Raw genomic sequence first — 22,386 nt, 5'->3', positions numbered from 1 at the left:
GAGTGAGGCACCTGAATCATAGAAAGGAAAAGAATCCACCCCGTGACTGTCAGCCAAGAGGAAGGAACGACATGCAAAGCAACCACAAAACAAAAACAAAACACAGTCAGGTTAGTAGTATGAAGAACAGAGCAAGCAAAAAAAGGGTGCCCTCTTGAGGTTATACAAAGCCACAAATTATTACATCGCAATGTAAGGTATGTCCTTCAATGGCTCCCCACTTTGGAGTAGGTTTTTTTTCCCCCCCACACACTGGCTCAGATATCCAAAACCCAGCCTAAAGGATCAACAGTGCCATTCTCATTCATCTTAAGGCATTCAAGTCCTTTAGGCAACCTGAAACTCTCCGTCATTGGGTACACTGCTGCTGCAGACTGCAGTGTAGAGTAGAGATACCCAAGCTAGTTTTTAACAAGCTATCCCAGGTACTAAAAACAGTGGTCTTCTCAGCAGGGTAAATTAGCCCACACTGAGGTCTGCGATGCTGTTGCTAGACTGCCCCCACTACCCAAGTCATGTATCTCTACATTATACTGCAGTCTGCAGGAAAGACGCACCCAGATTCTTTACTCACCCCAAGGACAGAACTCCCACTAATTTAACAGGAGGTCTTGCCAGTGGGCTGAGTGTGGAACATGCTCTTGAGGACATCAGAGAAGAGGGTGTATTGCTAACCTCCACAATCAAATAACTGCTGTTCTATTTCACAATGTGGTGGTAGCAACACTCCATGAGCTACAAGGTCAAACTGTGAAGCTACCTCTGTAGACTTCAATTAAAGTCCCACACTTCCAAGATGGCAGGTTATAGGTTAGGCAAAATAAGTAACATGATGGACCATGAGAGAATGTAAGGTTCCCCTGTCCCTTTCCATGCCAGCTGCCTATCCACAGTGAGCTCTGCAAGCAAATTACAGATCAGGAGTCCCACCGCATGCACCAGTCGCCACATTACAAAAAGAAATTACAATAATGGAGGCAACTAGGTGGGACGGGAAAAAAAATGTCTTTGGAGAAACAAGAAGGTTTTCTGCTTCCAGCTGTGAGGTAATTGAGCACCTCCCCTGCCCACTGAAGGGGAGAAAGAAAAAGAGCATACAACTGGAATGCAGGGGTGGGGGAAGATTTTACGGGATTATTTTGAAACTATCGTGCAGCTCAGCGAATTAAGTGTGAGAAAGCTCAACGTGCAAAGTTTGGTTATTAACATGACATTAGCCTTGACACGGAGAGACTTCAGGGGCCCAGGTCAGCTCCACTGTATCATTAAAACCCCAAACAGCTCGAATTTTCCCCCACATCAAACCCAAAGATTGGCAACCATCGTCTTTGTGGAATTGCCCAGTAATGGTTTGTGTGCAAGCTCTGAAAAACAACTGATAATCTGTATCCCTCATCCCACCATTAAGACAGAGTGAATGCTCCTGATCAAACCCCTGGCCTGAGAAAAACAAAGAAGCCTCATCTGATAAAAGCAACTTTTGGGATGGGGCAGGAAGTGAACATGGGGTCTATGCTGTCAAGCATTTGGCTTGCCCACTTACTAACCTTGCTAAACTCCTAGACCTAAAATGCTGGAGACTCTTAAGTAAAAGAGGAACAGTGGAAAAAAACCCTGGTCATACCCAGTTCACTCTCCCTTTCAGCATCCACGCTCTGCCGCTGTGCGACACTGGGCAAGATGGACCTACGGGCTGACCCAGTAAATGGCAGTTATGTGCTTATGTATGCTCTAAAGATCTCTTCAGAGGAGCTGACTGTGCAAGACTGTGGAACATCCCAAAAATGAAGAGGAGCTGGGAACATCACTGACCAGTAAAAGCTTGATCCATAGTCTGCTGCAGTCAACATAGTATCATAGTACTTAGGGTTGGAAGGGACCTAAACAGATAATCAGGTCTGACCCAGAATAGAAAGAATCCCTCTGATTGCATTGGGGCTGGGATCAGACCCTAACTATGTTAGAAAGAATACAACACCCCAGTTAGACAAAGCCTTGGCTGGATGATATAGCTGGTTGGTCTTGCTTTGAGCAGGGGGTTGGACTAGATGACCTCCTGAGGTCCCTTCCAACCCTCATTTTCTATGATTCTAAAGGCTATGGTGATCATGTTCTTGATAAATGCTACCCAATATGTTGTAGAGAATACTCCACTCTTCTGTTAAAACTGGTAAGAGCTGCTCGGTAGACAGCTGCAACTCCTGTAGCTCTTGCTCAACCAGCAAAGGCCTCCTTATCATCCCTCAGTGCCTATAGTTATTTATTAAAGTGTTTCTGTAGTATAGTAGTTAATCATGTTTGCCTCTCGTACACAAAGGCCTTGGTTTGAAACCAGGCAGAAAGAGCTGGATTAATTTTATCCTTCCATGAGCAGGGGGTTGGTTAGAAAAGCTCTTGAGGTTCCTTCTAGCCCTACTTTTCTATGAGTCAAAAGTAGTATCTTACAGGCTATAACTTAGCTTTCCTCTAGCACCCTTCCCCTAAGAACATGAAATTTTAATTAAGCCTCACAAGAAGCAAGGGGAATACTGCTCTTCTCCTTTACTGGAATGGAGAGGCAGAGTGCCTCTCACAAATGTATACAAGTCAGTGGCAGAACTGGAAAGAGAATCCAGGATTCTCTGCGCTACCGGACAACAAGCTGTCCCAAGCTACAAGGAGTTGTTTTTTTCTGTGTGTTCCCTCTCCAATATAGCAACTTCCTTTTTCCACACCCGCCCTTTAAAAATAATAAATAAAAATGACATAAACTTAACAGATATTTTATTGAAAGTTAACAAGCCAGATTGTAAAGTGTGTGTGTGTGTGTGTGTGTGTGTGTATGTGTGTGTGTGTGTGTGTGGGAAGGGGCGGAAGAATAAAATAAACAGCAGCAAACTCTAATTCTGGATAGCACCGGTGTCTTGGAAATCATGAGAGGCACGAGCTATGCCATTTACAAGATATACACTGCTATTGGCACAGAGTATTTTTACAATATATGTGCATATATAAATGGTAAATATGTCTTACTGCCAATGTAGATGCAAAGATAAATATGCGCATACCAATGGACTGCATGTACAGATGCATTTGTATCAAAGCAGTAATTGCCTTTTACACCATCTGCAGTGCTGTTTCAGCATTCTGCCACCTAGGTACAAGGCATGTGTGAAAATTATGAGGGCCCAGGGTCTCTGAGAAGCAGCTGAGAAGGGGCTAATGTACTGGCATAGCAAAGGGGGGGCAGGCAAGAATGCCATCAAAATAAAGACTCCAGTGTGAATCAGACGTGGGGCCTGGGTTTAGAAAATACTATCCAAATACACCAGTCTGTTGAGGCTCCACTTACAGATCCAGTCTGTCACCCTAAGGGACCTGCATTTAACAGCAAAAGCTTTGAAATGGTCCCACCTTGACCTGGATGTCCTCATGAAATGGAACGTAACAATTGTCACATAGCTTGTAAGCTCTGTGGGGCAGGTTCTGCCAGCTCTGGCCAATGTCTGCATAGAGCCTAATGGGATGGGCTATGATCCTGGAATGGGGCTCCTGAGAAATCTCACGTGACAAATGTTACAATAAGAGAAGGCATAACACGGCATGCCAGGAAGAACGCTTGGAACCAATGCTGATGTTTAACATCTGGGGTTTAGTATTAAACCAAGATCTATTCACCATGATTCCTTTAACTGGACTCCCAATTCCACCAGCCTCATTGGCTTCTTATCCACTGCAGCTCCTTTCATTATTTTCACGAGCTTGCTCCCGAGTTACTACTAACATGAGGTGTATGAGGTGCATGTGAGGTAGGGAGGGACAAGATTACTGTTAGCATGTATTTGAAGAGTACCAATTCTTAGGGCAATGAGGCTCCAAAGTGGTATAACTAGTTGTAATGGGATGACAATAAAAAAATATTAAATTTGGGATATATATCAGGTAAAATGGCAAGGCTTAGGTGGAACAGTCTCCCATGAAAAGGGATGGAAACTTAGGCATGTGGCACATTTGAAACCAAATGGTTCAAGATGCTAATATGTCATTGGAGAAAAGCCTGCAGGGATCTAAGAGAGATTAACTAGCTATAATCAAATTAGTTCTTTTCCATCTTTGATATCTGAGATTATTACATCCCGTTCAAAAATCTTTTCCCTGGTATTCAACAGTTCTTGTGCACTTGTTTATTGCTGCTCATTTTACCTTTTTTTTTTTTTAAACATATTCTTCACTCTCCCACCTCTAATTTCCCACCTTCACCACTCTTCAATGCTCTTTTCAAACCTCTGTTTTTATATCTTACTAGTGATGAATGATTCTAGTGAAATTTCTGGTGGATCTTTTGTTCAATGGGCTTTATACAAACATGAAAATTGTGTCTGTGACAGTTCCACCCATCTTAGTTAAAATCACATGTAGTTTTGTTTCCTGCATTTTGCATTAAAATATCCAGGAGGTTAATAATGTAAAAGGCTTCTGTCACGCGGAATACGGGTAAGTCAAAATAGCCAAGATCAAAACCCAATGACCATAAGTTTGCTCACAGCTACACATATAGGACTCCCATTTAAGGAACCAAGAGCATTGCACATCTGTTGGAGAACAGAATCTGGCATCACAGATATGTTTTTCCCCCGCATTTCTACCATTATCTAAAATGATGAGAGAATTTATTGAACTAGGTCCTCAGTGGGTGATTTCACTGGAGGCATAGCACTTCACATCAGCTGAGGATATGGCCTTCAACACTGAATTTACATATCAGTTCTAATGCTTGTTGTGTCTTTGTTCATATCACACTTAACATGGTCACTGAAACTACTATCAACATTTACACAGCACGAGAAGGGCATGGCACTTTAAAATTGAATGACCCAGTCCCTGCCCCAGTGAGGTTACTAACTGAATTCCTGAGTAATAAGAACAGGGGATATAGCACACACAACACAGGAAGGTGGGAATAACAGAAGACAGGTGAAGTATCAGTAATCATATAGTGCAGAAGGCTGGCCAGCATTTCAGATTCAAAGGGGTTGGTAGACGATAACTGTCCCCTCAATGAGCAGTGTAAAAAAGAAGACATTAAAATAGAAAGGGAAAAAATGTATTGGTCACTTGAGACAGTTTTAACCTGCACCTCTGCTACTCTGAACATGAGAATGTAATGGGTGCTGGTGTGAGGGTCTCAGGACTCAGGTAGACCTGCAAAATGATCAATGTAAAATATCATTCATTCTTTCCCTATTCCGTGATGTCCCCACAAAAGGGAGTGAGCCCTCTCCCAATCTGGCAGTACAGAGAGTGACCCACTAGAAACTTGGATGGTCTCTTTCTTTTCTTCTGTCTTCATTCCCCACATTTTACTTTAGATGTTTCTTATGTGAAGCCTGGTGATTTAGCCTTTTCTAATACACCAGCTGTCCTGGAACTCTGGGATGGGCTTTCCCAACTGGCAGCATTTTTCATCTTGGCATGACTGGAGCTGCCATCCCCCCTAGATTTTTTTTTCCTTCCCATCTTGATTTTCTTATATTTCTGAAGTTTGCCTCTTTCTCCTCCCCCCACCAGCCTTATTTCTTCTCTCTTTCTCCCATCCCTCTCCTCTGCTTGCCCATTGCCATTTTGCTTTTGTTATTACAAATGAATAAAAGGTCAATTTTGCCTATCTACATCTCAGTTGAGCCTATCAACTGGTTAGTATCATACTGGTGTCTAAGAGATGATTAAGGAGGGCTGCCACCTTTAAATGTCACTTTCACATAAAAAATACTTCCACTTCCCCATAAAACAGTGGTAGTGAAAGGGCCCAAAATCAACAGAAGCTAGTTCAGTTGCACAAGCTTGTGTACTCTTCAAAACCACAGGATTTAAGCATAAGAAGTATCTAACTTGTCAATCATACATAGGCCTAGCATCTTAACAGGGCAATGAGCCTCAACTTAAAAACTAGGACTGGATTGGTAGAAACTGGAAGGAAATAATCAAAGGGACTGGATGCTCATGGGGTGCAAGATAGAGCCTGTAATTCAATCTCACCCAGAACAATAGTTCTCAAAGCTTTCAATCATGAGACAGATGAGATAAAACAGCAGTTCTTCAGTGAGGGGCCCTGGCCCCAAGTAGGGTTGTGAGTACCAAAAAAATTCAACTAGAATAGTTGGGCTCACACAAGAAACGGGGTTGTAACCTGACCAGAAATGGGACCTAGAAGTGGGGTTATGAGACAAGAAATACTGGGGACCACTTCTCTTGTAAGAAAGAGAAAGTATCTGGTGAGGTACCTGGCAAAACAGGCTCTGGGTTGAAGAGACAAGGAAGTGCTAGGCAGGGAGAGGAGCATCTGAAACATAGGCCCTAAAAAATGAATAGATGGTGTCTATAACCAGAAAGGACTCACTCAGTCAAATCACCTTGGTTCTGTGCTCAGGCTCCATGGGAGAGATGACATACAGCATCCAAAGCCCAGTACCATCTGACTTAAAAGGGACTCTCTTGGCAATGGCTAGCTGGGGCCATGGTGCACAAACATCAGTCAGGTGAAGGGCTGCCTCTTGCTGCTTGTGTCAGCACTTACATATACTTCAGGTCAGGCATCACATGATTTTGGATATTACTGCTCATGGTTCTCAGGAGGGGAGTGAGAGTGGGGAACAGCAAGGGACATGCACACTTTGAAGATCTAGGTTTGTTTCTGAAAAAAGGGACAGGATCAGGAGCCTTCTTTTTCCACTGAAGAGAAAGGAAGACTGGGCACCTATGACACAGGGTAAAAGGAATCCCATATCCTGACAGGGCACATCAAAATATTGCCAAAATACCTAGTATTCTTCTTAAAATGCCATGAAAATGCACAAGCATTTGTGTCTCTGATGATGCTCTTCCACCAACAGCAGTGCAATCTGTGCACCAGGGAGTGTCCTTTCGTGAACATGGACCTATACAACGGGCCAGTCAGAATAATGGTACCTAGCATCTTCCATCTAAGGATCTCCTACAGCTTTATAGACACACATCAATTAAGCCTCATAAGCCCTACTTCCCACGTGAAATAGCATAAATCGTATCTTGGAGATGTGGAAACTGAGGCTGAGGGAGGTGACATGACTCACCCAAAGGTCACAGAGACCTTGTCCAGTGGAAGGAAGGTCTTCATGGGACAAAGATGAAGTCAGTGGAGTGCTACCTATGCCAGTACTTACATCCCTGCTAGTAACAGTGCCACTACATTATTGAAGGGAAAAGGGTAGGCAGTTTTGGAGTGTAGACAGCCACCCTAGGAGAGTCAATGGCAGGAGTTCAAATCATATGCTTTACCAACAAGGATGTTTGTCCTACCTTGAAAGCATAGTGTTATCAGGGGATTATCTTAGTGGTTTACTGCAGGTTTGTGGACAATTTATCTTTTAAACAGCCATGTTACTGCCTGCAGGGAAAGTCACAGAAAGAGACTTGAATTGTAGCATTATTTAAGTGAGGCAGCTGTTGGAGAAATGTCTATTATGCTGGATATGGGCCAGATCCAAAGCCTATTAATGTGACTTGGAGCCTTTTCCCTTGGCTTCAGCGGGCTTTGGATCAAACACAATTTGATCCAATGCCTCAAAATAAGAGGAAAATGAAAACTGCATATCTTAGTTACAAGTTCATGTAGATTCTGGACTCTGAAATTCCCCACCTCAGTATCAAAAGTAATATTAGATATAATTTATTCATGCACATGGATATATTCTGCTGAATTTACTCAATGCTTTTTAATAGGTTAATAGTTAATGCCAAAAGGTTCATAGCTTGATCAGCTGCTTTTATTAAGAGAACAGCTTGCAAAGAGCACCTAAACCTATAGAAGTAAGTATTTCAAATTAAATGAAAGACACTGTGGAAGCCATCCCTCCTGAGCAACTCTAGTACAACCAGCTCCAGAGTTCAACCAAATGTTTCCGAACGCCTCAACGAATAGCAAGCCAGGGAGTGGAATCGAGCCATGCTGCACTACCCTATGTTATTAACAAATCTACGTGTATGGTAGGCAAAGAGCAGAGGAACGAAGGAGCTGTCTGGTCCACCTGGACAATAACCTCTTTTCCACAGTGGCCAAGAAGCAGTTGTTTCAATGGAAAGTGCAGAACACCCTGCAGTAAATCCTGGAAACCTATCCCGCAGTAGACAGAGGCTGACTTATGGCTGAAGTGTTGATATCCATTTTAGATCTTACCGTTACATCACATACTGACCCCTTATGAGGGCCATCAGCAGGTTTTAAGTGGGAAATCTTTAAAGCCACAGCATAGAATTCATCCCCTTGAGCTAAAAGGAGAAACTGGCATTAAGAAAAGGCCTGCATTGGAAACACACCAAACCTTCAAACCCCTGAGGGACCGCTTGGGAAAACAGTAAAAACAAAGAAATATTATTCCCCATGCCCTCCTCTTCGAATCATGGGGCTCACACACTATATAACCTAGCTCACATTATTTCATTTGTTTGAACATTTGTCTCTTGTTTCTCCACCGTCTTCACATTTCCACCATTATGTGTTGGGTCTAACTTAGACTCCCTGCACTCAGGCAAGGACTATGATTCGTCAGATTTCCTTAAAAAGCCATGCAAATATCCCAACACTGTATAAATGTTTCCTAATAAGAATAATCATTGTTTCAGCAATGTCAGAACACCAATGGCCCATTTAATGTCCCTGTAGGCAGCCCTGCCTCCCTTTTTTGCATCAGTGCCCTTCATTTAACAGTGTACCTGACAACCGCACACTTCATGCCCTGGAGAAAGGGTATCATAATAATAAACCAAGCTTAAAGACACATAACCAAATAGGTCCACATTACCCTCCCCTCCTCCCTTTTAGAACAAAATAGGCATATACACATATAATTCAAATCACATGGCAGCCATCACATTAACCTTTTTTTTTTCTTTTAATTAGGTCCCAAATCTCCCGTAGCTTTGGAGATTAGCACCATTAGTAAAAAAAAATGTACAGTTTGGCATAACTGTTGAATCCGGTGGCATTGGGCACACACACATGCTAAAATTAAACAGGAGACACATAATTGTTCCTTAGCAGAGGAGCTGAAATCTGGATAAGATGCACTGATTGAACACACATTTGTCCCCTGAAGCAAACAAAATGAAAAATACAACAAACAGTACGAAAGGGGAAGGGGGGGGAGGGAAACCCCATTGGATTTCCTTGAAGATAGAATCTTCTGCCAGTACTGATACAAAAGGAAAACAAAATTCACAGAGAACAAATACTTGCAAATGGGTCTAGACATTACTGTGTAAAGCACCCTGAAAAAAGGGGGAAAAAATCAAAGTTCACATATAGCAGACAAAAAAATAGCATGAGCAGAGACATCCTGCAAGTGATGGGTCTTATTTATCAGGGTCACTCATGCTTTTGGCCTCTAGTCAAATAAACCAATTGTCTGTGGAAAATTGTTTTTCTTCTGAGGAGCAAGCAACTCAATTTTTTTTCCATGCAAAAACCCCAACAAGTTGTTGTCAGTTACGCAGCACGATCACGTCAATTTTAGATACGGAAAAACACGACCAGAAAAAACCCAACTCCATTTTTTTTTTTTTTTTTTTGGTAAAAATTACACATAAAGGAGCCAATCAAAATTTGAAAATGAAAAGAAGAAAAACACAGAGATTAAAGGGAAAAACGAACAAAAAAACGAACAATAACAACCCAAAGGAAAAAAAAAAAACTAACCAGCTGAATTGGGAGTTGAGGGTGAGTTAGCTTGGCTTCCATGGGCTGACACATTTGTAGCAGTGACAGCCGTTTTGGCAGCATAAATATTGGCTTCCTCTTGAAATTTACCTATGTTCTTCTTGTACCGGATTCGCTTATTTCCAAACCAGTTTGATACCTAGAGCAAGTTCAAGAAAAGATAAAAAGAGGTTGAAGTTTCAGTTCTCATAAATTTTGCTTGATATGAGGAAAGTGGAATAAGGTAAGTTAAGCATTGCAGGTATCATCGTCATCATCATTATCATTATTATCAAATGTGACATGGTGAAGGTTCCACCTACTGACTCCATCCCAAACAGAGACCAAAGCAACACAGGCCAACAAAACTGACACCGGTCAGGATAACAGTATTACCAATACCAATTTTCCAGCTATTTGAGTTGGTCCAATAAAAGATATCATCAGATTTACCCAAAGAACCTGTTTACCAATCCCAAGCATTTAATAATGAAAAAGGCTCCAATACCCATGAAATTGGCTTAAACTCTTGATATTTAAAAACTCATAACATGCAAGGGTTCTTTTCATTTGTCTTCTGAATTCTGAGCTTCTGAGGTGCACTCAGATCATGCCTTTTTTTGCAAACACAAGAGCTGCCACTACTTTTTTTCTTTAAAAGATAGCTGAAATTCTCCTGGAATCACATGACTCCAGGAGCTGGGACTTCAAGAAAACATCAAACACTATGGCACTTGTATTAGAATGGCATGAATTAGCAATACAGAGATTAAAAGAAAAACATCAGCAATAACAAAAAATAACTGTTTTACTTGTTACTAGTAAAACCTCATCATGAAAAGGGAAAGATATTCAGACACATATCAAATCAACTGGCTCAGCTCCTGTTAGCTTTCAACAGGAGATTAAATCTTGTCTGTGCTTTTGACATCCACCCCCTAATTATTTTCAAATCTACTAAGATATGGATGCCCATGAAGCATTTCTCTTCCAATTGATCTTGTAAACCCCACTGTCCAAGTCCTTTTTTTTTCTTTTTAAAAAAATGCAAAATGCTGCACCTTGAACTAAGCTGTGGGCATCCTCACAGTGTCCTGGAGTGAATGCCAGCTCTGTGTACAAAGAAAGTCTGATTCTCCTTTCTGCTAAACACAGCCCTCATGAAAGCCCCTGTCGTCTACAGTAGCTTATGCTACTCTTTGTAACATGTCCCAGAAGAATTTACACGTACAGCCATGGCTTGTGGCATAGGTTACTTTGGCCTGGTCTATGCAAAAAAAACCAAACAAAAGCCTTAATACAATTTAAACCACTGTAGATAAATCAGTGCAAAACCCTGTATGGACACACTTAATCCTATTTGCACCTGTTTTGTACCAATTCACCTTGTATCAGTAAGTAAACTAGTATAGCTGGATGTAAACAAGGAAGGAAACAGAAAACATTGAAAGTTTGGTGCTCTGCTTCCTGTTTCTTTCCATTCTAGTTTCTAGCTGTGCCCCATGACACCTCCTCCTCCTCCTCCAACAGCACCAGCTACTATTCTCAACTTCATGCTGTCAGCTCAGATCACTTATCTCCACCCCTCATAAGGCCACCTGCAGGGACCCTGCAGAGATGGGGTAAGCAGAGAGAGCCATAAATGCTTGTACTCAAGTGTAGAGTATGTGCTTTGTTTTCTTAGCTATCTTAAGATTTTCAGAAGGAGACAGACTGACCTATCTGAACGCTAGCCAAACTTGTATAGAATTATTTAAGGAAAATGAAAAGCTATGGGTGAGATGCACAGGTGATGTAAATTAGTGTAGCTCTATTGAAGTCAATACCAGTGAAGGATCTGGCCCCTGTGGTCTGCAGAGATGCAAAGAGTTCATCTCAGAGGGCACCCTGGAGAGATATTACTGGCTAGTTTTCAATCTGTAATTGCTGCCCACAGTAGGTTGGAGAGAAGGTAGACTGAAATCAATTGCATAAAATCTTGAAAGGGTTTGTGATGGGAAAGCCCCAAATGATCTGAATAAGCTCCCAAGAGTTTAGGTCTGGATGCTCAGCTGAATGATATAGAAAATCCTGAGTCAGCAAAATCAGGCAGATACTTCCTGCTCAGAACCAGGCAGCAATGCTAATAAATAGCACCTAGCAACCTCAAAGTGCTATAAAATACAGGAGGATGTCATCCTCATTTTCCTAATGAGGAAAATGCAGCACACAGCTGTGAAGGGTCTCATCGAAAATCATACCAGAAGTTAGTGGTAAAGCTGAGACTAATTCCTACATGTCCTAATTCCCGTTTCTGTGCCTTGTCTGTGAGGATCAAAACCAAGCGAGGCCACAGCCATGGAATCAAGGGAGGTGGCAGAACTTTTAAAACATATCAGAAATATTTGAGATTGAGTTCTGGAAGGGTTTTGGCTCCCTCTGGTTTTATCAGGATCTGTTCATATACTCGGCAAGAAATGCCAATCCTGGCAAAAATTAATTGACTTCTAAATGATTATCCAAAACAGAGATGGTATGAAAGCAGAATATGTTGTTTGAAGAATAAAAGTCCTCTCACAACAAGAAGTCTCTGTGTCTGTCATTAAATCTATCACCTCTTGCACCACCAAGCAAGGTCAGACACATACCTATTCAATCAGCAACACCAAAAGCATTCGATATTTGCACCAAAAAAGGTTTCCTTAATAGATCATTAAGAAGTTTGTGAACCGCAGTTCTCATGGATACTTGTGATTGAGGCTTTATGGCAAACAAAGAGATTCATGAAAAGTCTATGTTCTACAGCTACCATCACCGGACATTAACAAATATCCAGCCACTACTCTCAGTACTTTAACATCTTTTAATAGATGGTGAAGTTGGAGAGGAACATTTTTGAACACTATATAGGCCAGATCTTAATCTACCTATTAGGCGTCTATATGGTACTTGGGCATCTAACTGAAATTCTATTCTACTCTCCTTCAATCTCTAAAAAAATAATATTACTGCAAAAGGTGGATAGATCCTCCTCTTCCTCATTGCCTTAAGACTAAGCCTTAAAGCAAAGATAAAAGTGTGTCACAAAAGCAGACACCTTCATGGTTTTTCAGAATGAAGCAGGATGGAATAAGATTGCCCTTAGGTGTTCAAAGAACACCTTGGGTACCTAATAAGTAAAGCAGGTTCTGGCCCTCTGTGTTCTCCTCAGAAAATCACCACAAAATTTAAATGCTCATCTGAACTACTTGAGTTTACAGTATGCGAATATTCATGGAAGGGGGCCATGACAAGGGAGTTAACACTGCAAAAAGGCACTCTCGCTAGCCCAAATTTGTCTGAAATTCTGTTTCGCTTTTGGGTATGGGGTTAAGAGCCAATGAATGGCTCACCAAGGACACTTTCAGTAAGACCTAAATGTTCCTTTGAGGACTCCTGTGAAAGTAATGAGAACCAGATGTCTTTCTAAATGATATGCTGTAATTCAACCAGCTGATAAAGCCAGATGCAGATTCTGTGGGCTGTGCTGAGATCACCTTAGATGATTGAAATGGTCCCATCTAGTCTTAACATTCATGAAGCAGTGACTTGGCCTAACTCTGAAACAGCTGAGAGAAACAAAACTTGCAGTTACAGTTTCAGGCCACTATGTATCTTCATGTAGGCATCAAAGAGGTAGTAATAGTGAACCCATATACAAACCCCTTTCAAATACCATCTTTGTGTGAAAAACCACATGGGAAATTCTGCAGGAACAGAAATCCTTCTGAAAGAGGCAGAGTATTTTGTTGCTTTGGCAGGGTCAGAGGCATCACAAGAACAGCTTTTGTCCTATAAATGTGCTCTTTTCCTCCTGGCACAATGGAATGTAGAGATAGCACACACATTTTAAAAAAGAGTTTACTGAAATTTGTTAAACCCCATAAGCATCTGAGGGGTCAATTCCAAGAACAAAAGAAAACCTCAAGACAATTTTTGCTCTCTTTGAATCAGTATATTCTATTCCTTGCATGTAGTTGTGGGAGGAAATGAAAGACATCTGGGTCTTCTAATGTATCAAATATGATCACAGATTGATGATCACTAAATGAACATTTAGCAAGCAATTAGTAGGACTATATACTGACTACAGTATCTAATTAGATGTTGCTATCCCCAGAGAAACCAGACAACTACAAGAAGGTGGAGAATTTCCCATCTTCATCTGAATGTTACTCCACTTGCATCACAGACAGATGTCTGGGAACAGGATGGAACACAAAGATACTGACTTTGGGAGAGCTCATGGAGAAGACAGGGAATGGCTGGGAGCTGGACTTCCAGATGCCATGCTGACTGGCTTGCAGTCAAGCAACCCTGCAGATAAATACTGTAGGTGGAAAAGAAGAGGAGAGAGGAAAGGAAAGGATGCTACTTAAATTACATCCCACAGTGTGCAGGCTTCAAAGACTCAACTGTACTACTTATGATTTATATCAGCATGCTGGTCAGTACTTTAAATTCAAGGGGTACAGCTGCTGTGCAACTACCCTTTACTTACCAGAATATATTTAATGAATATCCCATTTTGATGGAGAAATTACAAGCACCAGCATTACAGGAAGGCATTACATTCAGAAAAATATAAGAGTAATTATACACGGCATGTTTCTTCTGGACAGACAGAAATAACCTGGCTACTTCCCTACATAGCCCACAGCCTCCACTGCTCCTGCCTGGGCTTTACTCATATAGATCCATCAGTTAAATGCCCTACCCAGTCCCTGTGCTTGTTTAATATATCCACTGGGCAGATGGTGGTAGCACCCATTAGGTGCTGAATGTTCTACAGACACAGCCCTTTCCCTGTAAAACCCCAGGCTGTCTTGCTTAGCTCCTGTTGCCCAAATTCCCCATCCAAGGAAGATTCACCCAGGTCCCCTACTGAGTAAGATCTACATTGGCTCTATTATGCTGCCCTCTTACAAATCTCTTGCTATCCTAACCATCTTTTGCTTTCTTGGTATCCATCTCTTCCAAGCACTTACCTCAATTCATTGTATCCCCTCTTCCTGCAAGTCTGCTGACCCCATCATTTGGCCACCCGCACACAGAATGCTCCCTTGTCTAAATCTAGCACTCATCCAGTTATTAAGCCATCAGAACTGAGGGAACTCAGCTCACCTAATACATGCCCACTCTGTTGCTGTTTTGGCACTACTCTCTCAGCTCATGTCGCTGTGCCCTTACCTGTGAGACTGTGATGCCACATTTCTTGGCTAGCTCCTCTTTGGCTTCCTCACTGGGGTAAGGGTTGCTGAGATGGGAATAGAAATACTCATTCAGGATTTCCGTAGCCTGCTTGTTGAAGTTTCTTCTCTTCCGCCTTGAGAAGGAGAAAATGAATAAGAGTCAGTGCTAATAACGTAGAAAGAGGGATGGAACCTTGGATGTGCTTAATCCATAATCACGAGGCCCAGGTTAGTTCACTCCTGCTGCTGCCCTCAGCCCATGCAGCACAAATTGATTGGTTATAATCAGGAAAGCACCTAAAACGACCTCTTGGGGGGCTTAAGTTTCTTCTCTCTCAGTGGCTTCCAGAGCAAACAAGCCCCGTTGATAAGAAAAATCAACATTTAACTAACTGCCAGTCCGGGCTTCCACTTGGGAAATGAATACTACTTTCCTTCTCCATTTCAAAGTACTCTGCAAACCTCCTCTAGTTAAACTTTGCAAGGCCTTGTGAAGGAAGCAGCTCTATTATTATTCGTTTGTTATGGCACAGAAAACTAAATGATTTGCCTAAGGCATTAGCAGATCTGGGAACTGAACCTGAGAGTCCTGACTCCCGGGATCTGTTTGAGCTATCAGATACCAGCCTCCTGCTTTCAAAACCCAGCTGTGCTCTTTCTGCTTCTCGCGTCTCCCAGTTTTGCTGATGAAGCTCAAGGCAAAGTAGAATCCAACTTGCTTGCCCAGAGGTGTATGAGCACCTGTGGGAATATAAATTGTCCATAAAATAGACTATCTTGTACAGAGCAGCTGAGGAACAAGGTGCTGGTTTTATAAAAGACCCACTTTTATAAAAGACCATAACCCTCACTTTAATGGTAATAGGTATTACAAGCAACGCTGGACAGAGAACTTAGTGATGCATTGGACATCAAAGAAGCCAGCTCCCTCTCAGAGGCTGAAATGACAACTGCCTCTCCTATCCTACCCTGTCAGTGACGTCCAAACTTACATTTCCTCCTCCAACAGTTGTATAAGGAAAAGTCTGTATTTTCAATGGAAAAAGTCTGCTGCACAAACTAAAATGTGGGGCAGTAAAATTAAAGGGGAAATTAATGAGAAGATAAAGACCAAGTGTAACAGCTGCAGCAGTGAGATTCTCTTTCACCTTTAACCCCATGCAATTCTCCACTTATTAACTGACTCAACTCTGCAACAGAATTTCCACCTGCCACACAGAAATCAGACTCCTCACTGAAAAATTTGCTTCCCACTTGCTGCAAAGGACACTGCACTTTAGGTAACGGGCAGCCTGTGCTAGGTGGGAGACCTAGGTACACTCAGCTTGTCCCATCTCCTATGCAGAAGATTGCCCCTTATATACAGAATATACAGTATTCAGTCTTTCACAGGATTTCTTTCCTGCCCTCTCCTACTCCTGTCCCTGCAGTCTCTGAAAATATTTCTCCACACTATTCACCAGGAATGGTTAAAATAGTCTGCGAGTTTCCCCCTCTTCTTTTCAGGGAAGAGATTAGCACTTCAAGCTGCATCTCTTCCTTCTTTTGAGGGACCCCTGGCTGGCCACTAATTTTGAGTTTCTTCAGCAGCAGACACCTTCCTCTGGCTGCTACAAGGCCCTCACTCGGGAAACAAGAGACTTCTCCGTGCGATCTGGAGACACCCTATCCTGAAAACTCCAAACCAAGATCTTCCTTCTCATATCTCTGACCCACTAGCCCTAGGACTCCTTTTCGATCTCCCTATCAGCTTAACCCTTCTTCACTACCCATTAGCCATTTCCAAAGCTACTGTTGGACATGATGGGCACACTGAGTGTTGCCCTTCCTGCTTGCAACATTAAGAGTGAAAAATCCTTTTTTCTTCTGCTCTCTCCCCAACCTAGTAGGGGCCCTGATCCTCCTTTCTCCTACATGCTCCAAAATGCCTTCTACTTCCTTCCAACCCTACAAATCCCGCCCCCCTCCCAAATACATTGAGTGGCATGGCTTGCCAGCATAGCCAGCACCACTGTCCTGCACTAAGGCACTCAAACACTGGCTCTGGGCCTGTTCTCCTTCAGCCCTTGAGGACACTATGATCTGCCTCCACCTGCCAGCTCCAGGCCTAGGAGTATGCTGAGCAGCTGGCTGTGAGCTGGGGTGTAAAACAGCTTGAGGAAGGATTTCTTCCCAGGGTGCTTGGTGTGGGTTGGGAATTAGATTCACTTTGAACATATCAAACTGGCCTGACTCCTCCCTCCTCTCCAGGGCTTCAAACTCTCTCCCTCCTCCCACTACATTTACTCACCAGTGTCTCAGCTGAAATCCTGGGAAGCAAGACTCCTCTTTGTGCCAAACTAAAACAAATCTTTCTTTCAGCTAGTCCAGGATCACCCTGCAAATATCAGTATAATAGTGGCTGACAACCTTTTAAAGCTGCTGACCAGACTGACACAGGTCAGATCAGAGGTGGGCTGGCAGGTGGATGGGCAGACCCTAGGACCCGGCAGCCACTACTGCTTTTCCCAGCCACCAACATGGGCTTTTCCCATGTTTTCACTGCCACTTTTCCCTGTAGGAGCACAGGAAAAGGAGCCTGCTGCCACCACTTTTCACCATGCTTGCCACTGTTGCTTCTCCCTATCCCTGCCACTTCTCCCTGCACTGGCACAAGGAAAGTGCTTGCTTCTGGCACAGAGGAGGTGCTCAACACTGTTGCTTTTTCTTGAGACAGCACAGGGAAAGTGACTGCTGCCAAAGCCCCCCACTGCCCAATGCCACCAAAGCCACATGTCCACAGGCAAGATAAAAAGGTTCTGCAGGCCAGATCCAGCCCGCAGGCCACAGGTTACGGATCCCCGCGCTAGAACAGCTGATTTGGTACTGGGACACACCAGTATCTATCTACTCAGGTTATTTCACCTCTGGCCATACTGAATTGATCCAGCGTCCTAGATATCGATCCAACTTTCTCCATCCTTTTCCATTATTCAAGACCTCTCCCACATGCATACACAAGGCAATGTCTTTGGGCTGGGTTGGGAGCAAACTTACCGCGCGTCCAGAAATCGTGAGCGTAGGATCATAACGGCTTCACACGTGCTTTGCTTAAGCTGCATCTGGATGGAGCTGAACTTGCGGTGGATGATGCTGACCATCCGTTCGATCTCCTTCGGCGAGATGGGCCGGGTCCGACTCTGTTCACGCAGCAGGTTCATCACGTGGGTGGTGAATTCGTTGCAGGCCTGGGAGGGCAAGAAACACAAAAGAAACCCCAGAATCGGAGGGTCATTCGATAGTGTCAGCAAGGAAAGGACCTACAGGAAACAGCCCCCACATGGGGTAGCCATGCAACCCATTAACAGGTAGTCAGAATGACTACCTTGCTATGTCCTTACCCCCATTGCCACAGCACTGGAGCACTTTGTCTTTATTTATTTATAATGGAAGATGGTCACAAGCCTCTAAGATGAATGGTCAAGACTATCTTGGAATGGTAACAAGGGCTTTGAAAGGGAAAGCTCAAGACCAAGGGAAGAGATTGGATGAAAGCCTCCCTTTGAGAATGTCCCAAGCTGTCTTTCCCAGGGAAGAGGCACTAAATAACCTAACAGGAAACTGGAGAGTGACTACTCAGGCATTCATAGCCTGACTGAAAAGCCATCAAGAGCTGAAGGAAAGTCTCTCATGGACTCTAGTCAGCTTCGGAATAAGCACCTTGTCTGCTTCTCTGTGGCCGTGTCTACACGAGAAGTGGCTGCACAGTAACCGGAGTTACTACGCAGTACCATCCCCACATGGGTTTTTTTCAGACGCTACTGCACAGTAGCAATGAGCTTCTGCACAGGAGCTCGTAACTACTGCACAGCAGTGTTGCATTACAGTTAGTGCCCAGCAATGCTACTGCGCCTTAGCAGTGAGCTACTGTGCAGTAGATTGTTGCTACTGCACAGCAGTGTCTCGTGTAGACATGCCCTGTTTGTGCAGGGTGGGCTCCCATAGCACTCAGTTTTTTTATTGCTTTGTCTAATCTAGGATTTAAAATGATCACTTACGGGCAGCAAAGCTTCTCCTGCCTCTGTAAAATCTCCCATTTAATGCCCTGAACTCCCTTCTGATGCATGACGCTTAGTTCCACCACACCTCGTCCGCTTCTCCTTGGGTGCTCACATCCTTCAGATTTGCAGAGACTCACAATGCCTTTTCTTCACTGTGGCTACACACATTTAATTTTTAACTCTTTTCATATCTGAATCCCTTCTGCCCTTAGCACTTTTATCTAACTCTTCCTTCAACTCCTTCCAGTTTTCTTTTGCTGATGGGTGGTGCACATGTAAAATTGATTAAGTGAGAAATATTTCCAGAGATGAACTATGTAGCATCTAGGGGCACTATGGGGAATAGATGCACAGAATCAAAGAATGGAGAAGGCCATTTGGGTGCAGGCTTCAGGACCTGTAGGAGGTGTCCGAGAGGAAGGGTAATCTACTGGTTAAAGAGGGCAGCATCCATCAGTTCAGTTCCCTCTCAGCTGAAAAATGACTGTGGCCTCAAGCAGATCACTTAGTTCCTTGATCTATTACAAGGGAGAAAAAACTCTTCCTGATTTCAGGGGATGTTGTAAAAGGATCAGTGCTTTACAGACTCTGAGATTCTCAGACTCCGCAGTGGTGGAGGCCATACGAGTCCCACAGATAGATTTGAATATTCAGCCCACAGCCTCCTCTCTGATTGGCAGTGGGCTTTGGAGCAGGTCCTGATTAACAGCTGTTTTTGCAGATGTAGAGTGTTAATTACTATTATTACTGATCACCCTGGTAGGCCCATGATGGGGTGTGGAACTATGCATCTAGTCAGGCAGGGAAGAAGTTCAAAGCCTGTAAGGAGAGAAAAAACACCCCCACAAAGCAGCAAGGAGGAATACAGAGAAAGATGGTCTCCCTGGGGGAATTCATTAGGACAGAAATAAAGGAGACCAAGGAGACAAGGATTTGGGCTGGATGTCTACTGGGAGAAGGAAAAATTCTCAGCCCTATCAGGCAGAGAAAGGGCTTCTGGGAGGATCTCCTAAACCCAAGCTGAGGAAAAGGAGATGAACCCATTTCTTTGGTACCAGGCAGAATGGAAGAACGTGGCTTGCACAAAGCCTTTTTTACTGGGTGAAGGCTGAAAAATCCTTATCCCTATATCACTGCTTTGGAAACGGCTAGAGGAGCCAGACGAATACCAGATGTACTTCACCAAATCAGAACTAGGGTTCTTTGGCAGACAGAGCAGAAGTCCAACTACACTAGTCTGCTATTCTGAGAAGCACTCTCCATACCATTCACAATAAGTAGTGCTATGGTGTAAACACGTTCTTTAAGTTCCTTCTCAGTGAAACCATCTGTTCATACTCATATACATAGGAGGCACTGCCATTCTCACTAGACTGTCCTAATTTTCAGCATGAACAGACATTTGTTCTCCCAGGAGAAACTCCTGGGGGGAGGGGATTTAACCCTGGTTGCTCCCAGGTTATTTTTCTCCTTGAGTGACCATTTTTACTTTGGGAGAAAAAGCCTGAATATTTGTCCACTCAGTTTGTCCTTGGAGAGCAGCAACTCTCACAGGGAAACTGAATGCCTGTACGGGGCCTTTACTTCTAGGGAATGGTCCAAAACTTCCAATTGCTCTTCCCAAAGAGAAAGAAAGAAATGCCAAATATTACTCAATGATTGGAGTCAGCAGCAAAGAAGTACAGGTTAGAGAAACATTAGTCTAGGAATGATCATGCCTTGAGCAGGGGGATGACCTAGATGACCTCCTATGAGTACATGAAATGTAGGAAGATGATGGGACTGGATGAAATGCTCTGCCCTTGGCTTGTAGACACAAGAAAATGCTAATTTTGCAGCTGTGAAGGTCTCGGAAGACATGAGAGAGACCCATGAGAAAGTGGGTGGGCAGAGTCCAGTCCTCCCAAATGATGCACATCACCTCACTCTCAGTGCAGATGTGACACAGACCTGCTGCAGGTTTTTAGCACATCCAATAACAAGCAAATAATGATAATAATTAAAGCAGCACAGGCAGAACGAGACAGGTGCCCTGACATGAAAGGGCAAGCAGGTAATAACTGGAATTAGCGAGTTGACGGCACAGCACCGCCCAGCCGCTCACGCTCCCATTTCCTGGGCCCACTGGCTCCTCTCTCCTACCCACAGCAGGGCTTAAGATTGGGTTGGATTTGTTTTAAAATCCATTTTCTCTGCCCACTGCAGCAATCTGTCTGCTGCATGGGGCTGGGAGGGGATTTTTTTCCTTTCCTGCTGCTACATTGCTCAGGGTTTGTTTGTTTTTTTATTTTATTTTTGAAGCCTTCCTCAGAGGCATTGGGTGTTGGCCACAGCCAAGATTGGGGATTTTGGCTGGGGTGTGCCGATGCTCCTGCTGGGACTTAAACCCAGAGGTTCCTGGCTACAGGTTCTTGCCCCTCCACTCAGGGTTACAGCATCTGCCATATTTGGGGTCAGAAAGAAATTTTACCCTATGGTCAGACTTGTATGGACCGTGGGGGTTTTTGCTTTCCTTTACAGTGTGGGTCATGGTCCTCTTCTGGGATCTCTTGAGAGTATTTTAACAACCTCTACCTAGCAGGATGTTGGCCACCATAGTCCCTCTGCTTTTCTAGTGGCAGGTAAGGGTGTTCCCTCTTGTGTTGTGTCAGGGTTGACTATATAGTTTTCCTAAGAGGTTAGACAATGGATTTGTATAGGGATGATCCTGCCTCAGGCAGAGGGTTGGATTACATGCCCTCGCGAGGTCCCTTCCAGGAATCACTGATCTGTCTGCTCACCCTGGGTTGTCAGGGCACAGCGAAAGCAACCTACTTAGTAGTACAAATGACAGCCCACCCAGAAGCACCTCCATGACGTTCCACCCTGTACGCACCTAATCTCAGAAAGGAGCTAACATACCCACCTTAGAGCAGCCCTCTCTTAAGGCACAGAGCCAAAGAGCAGTGCCGGAAGAGTGCTCAGGGCCACTTTAAGGCAACCACATTGCTTCAGCTTTAGGAGCTGGCACTTGCAGAGGGGAGCAGGTGAACCAGTCAGGCTTTATGGTGGTCCTTCTGGGCCCTGCACAGAGGCAGCATTGACGAGCAGAGGCATAATGTGATGCTTGAGCACCCTGGTGTCACAACCCAAGGGTGTGATTTTTGTTTTTGTGTGTGCTTTGGCACCACTGAATTATTTTCCCGCCAAATTGTAGCTTTCTTTGCAGTGTGCATTTCTTCTTTGCAGCACAGAGATGCACGGTGCAAAGAGTTCCCGCCATTTGTATGATAATTCGAGCCCCATTATTGGCTTGCGTGAAATTATTCACACGTGGTGGCTAGTGATTGGCTTGCTGGCCGTATAAAAGGCTTGGGTGGTTTCCACCCAAGTTGGAGAACTCCGAGGAGAACCCCCGCAAGGGAGGACTCCACGAACACCAGGAGGA

The 22,386-nt window shown here is 43.7% G+C and overlaps 1 protein-coding gene across 4 annotated transcripts in view; it reads right to left on the bottom strand.

Annotated features, from left to right (window-relative positions):
- PBX1 (PBX homeobox 1) overlaps positions 1-22,386 on the bottom strand; it is a 257,989-nt gene that overhangs the window by 18,366 nt on the left and 217,237 nt on the right. For 2 of the 4 annotated variants that reach the window (XM_025196759.1, XM_025196761.1), the window contains exons 4-6: positions 17,956-18,164; positions 14,918-15,053; positions 9,710-9,869 (exon numbers count right to left, since the gene is read on the bottom strand). In XM_025196759.1, coding sequence (XP_025052544.1) covers positions 9,710-9,869; positions 14,918-15,053; positions 17,956-18,164 — 505 coding nt within the window. The remainder of the gene's footprint in view (positions 1-9,709; positions 9,870-14,917; positions 15,054-17,955; positions 18,165-22,386) is intronic. The other 2 variants (XM_025196760.1, XM_006017725.2) reach the window with 2 other exon arrangements.

Source organism: Alligator sinensis, unplaced genomic scaffold (genome assembly GCF_000455745.1).
Source record: "Alligator sinensis unplaced genomic scaffold, ASM45574v1 scaffold31_1, whole genome shotgun sequence".
NCBI classification, from domain to species: domain Eukaryota; kingdom Metazoa; phylum Chordata; order Crocodylia; family Alligatoridae; genus Alligator; species Alligator sinensis.
The sequence above is the reverse complement of the archived record's forward strand: the minus strand, read 5'-3'. Positions and strand labels throughout refer to the sequence as shown.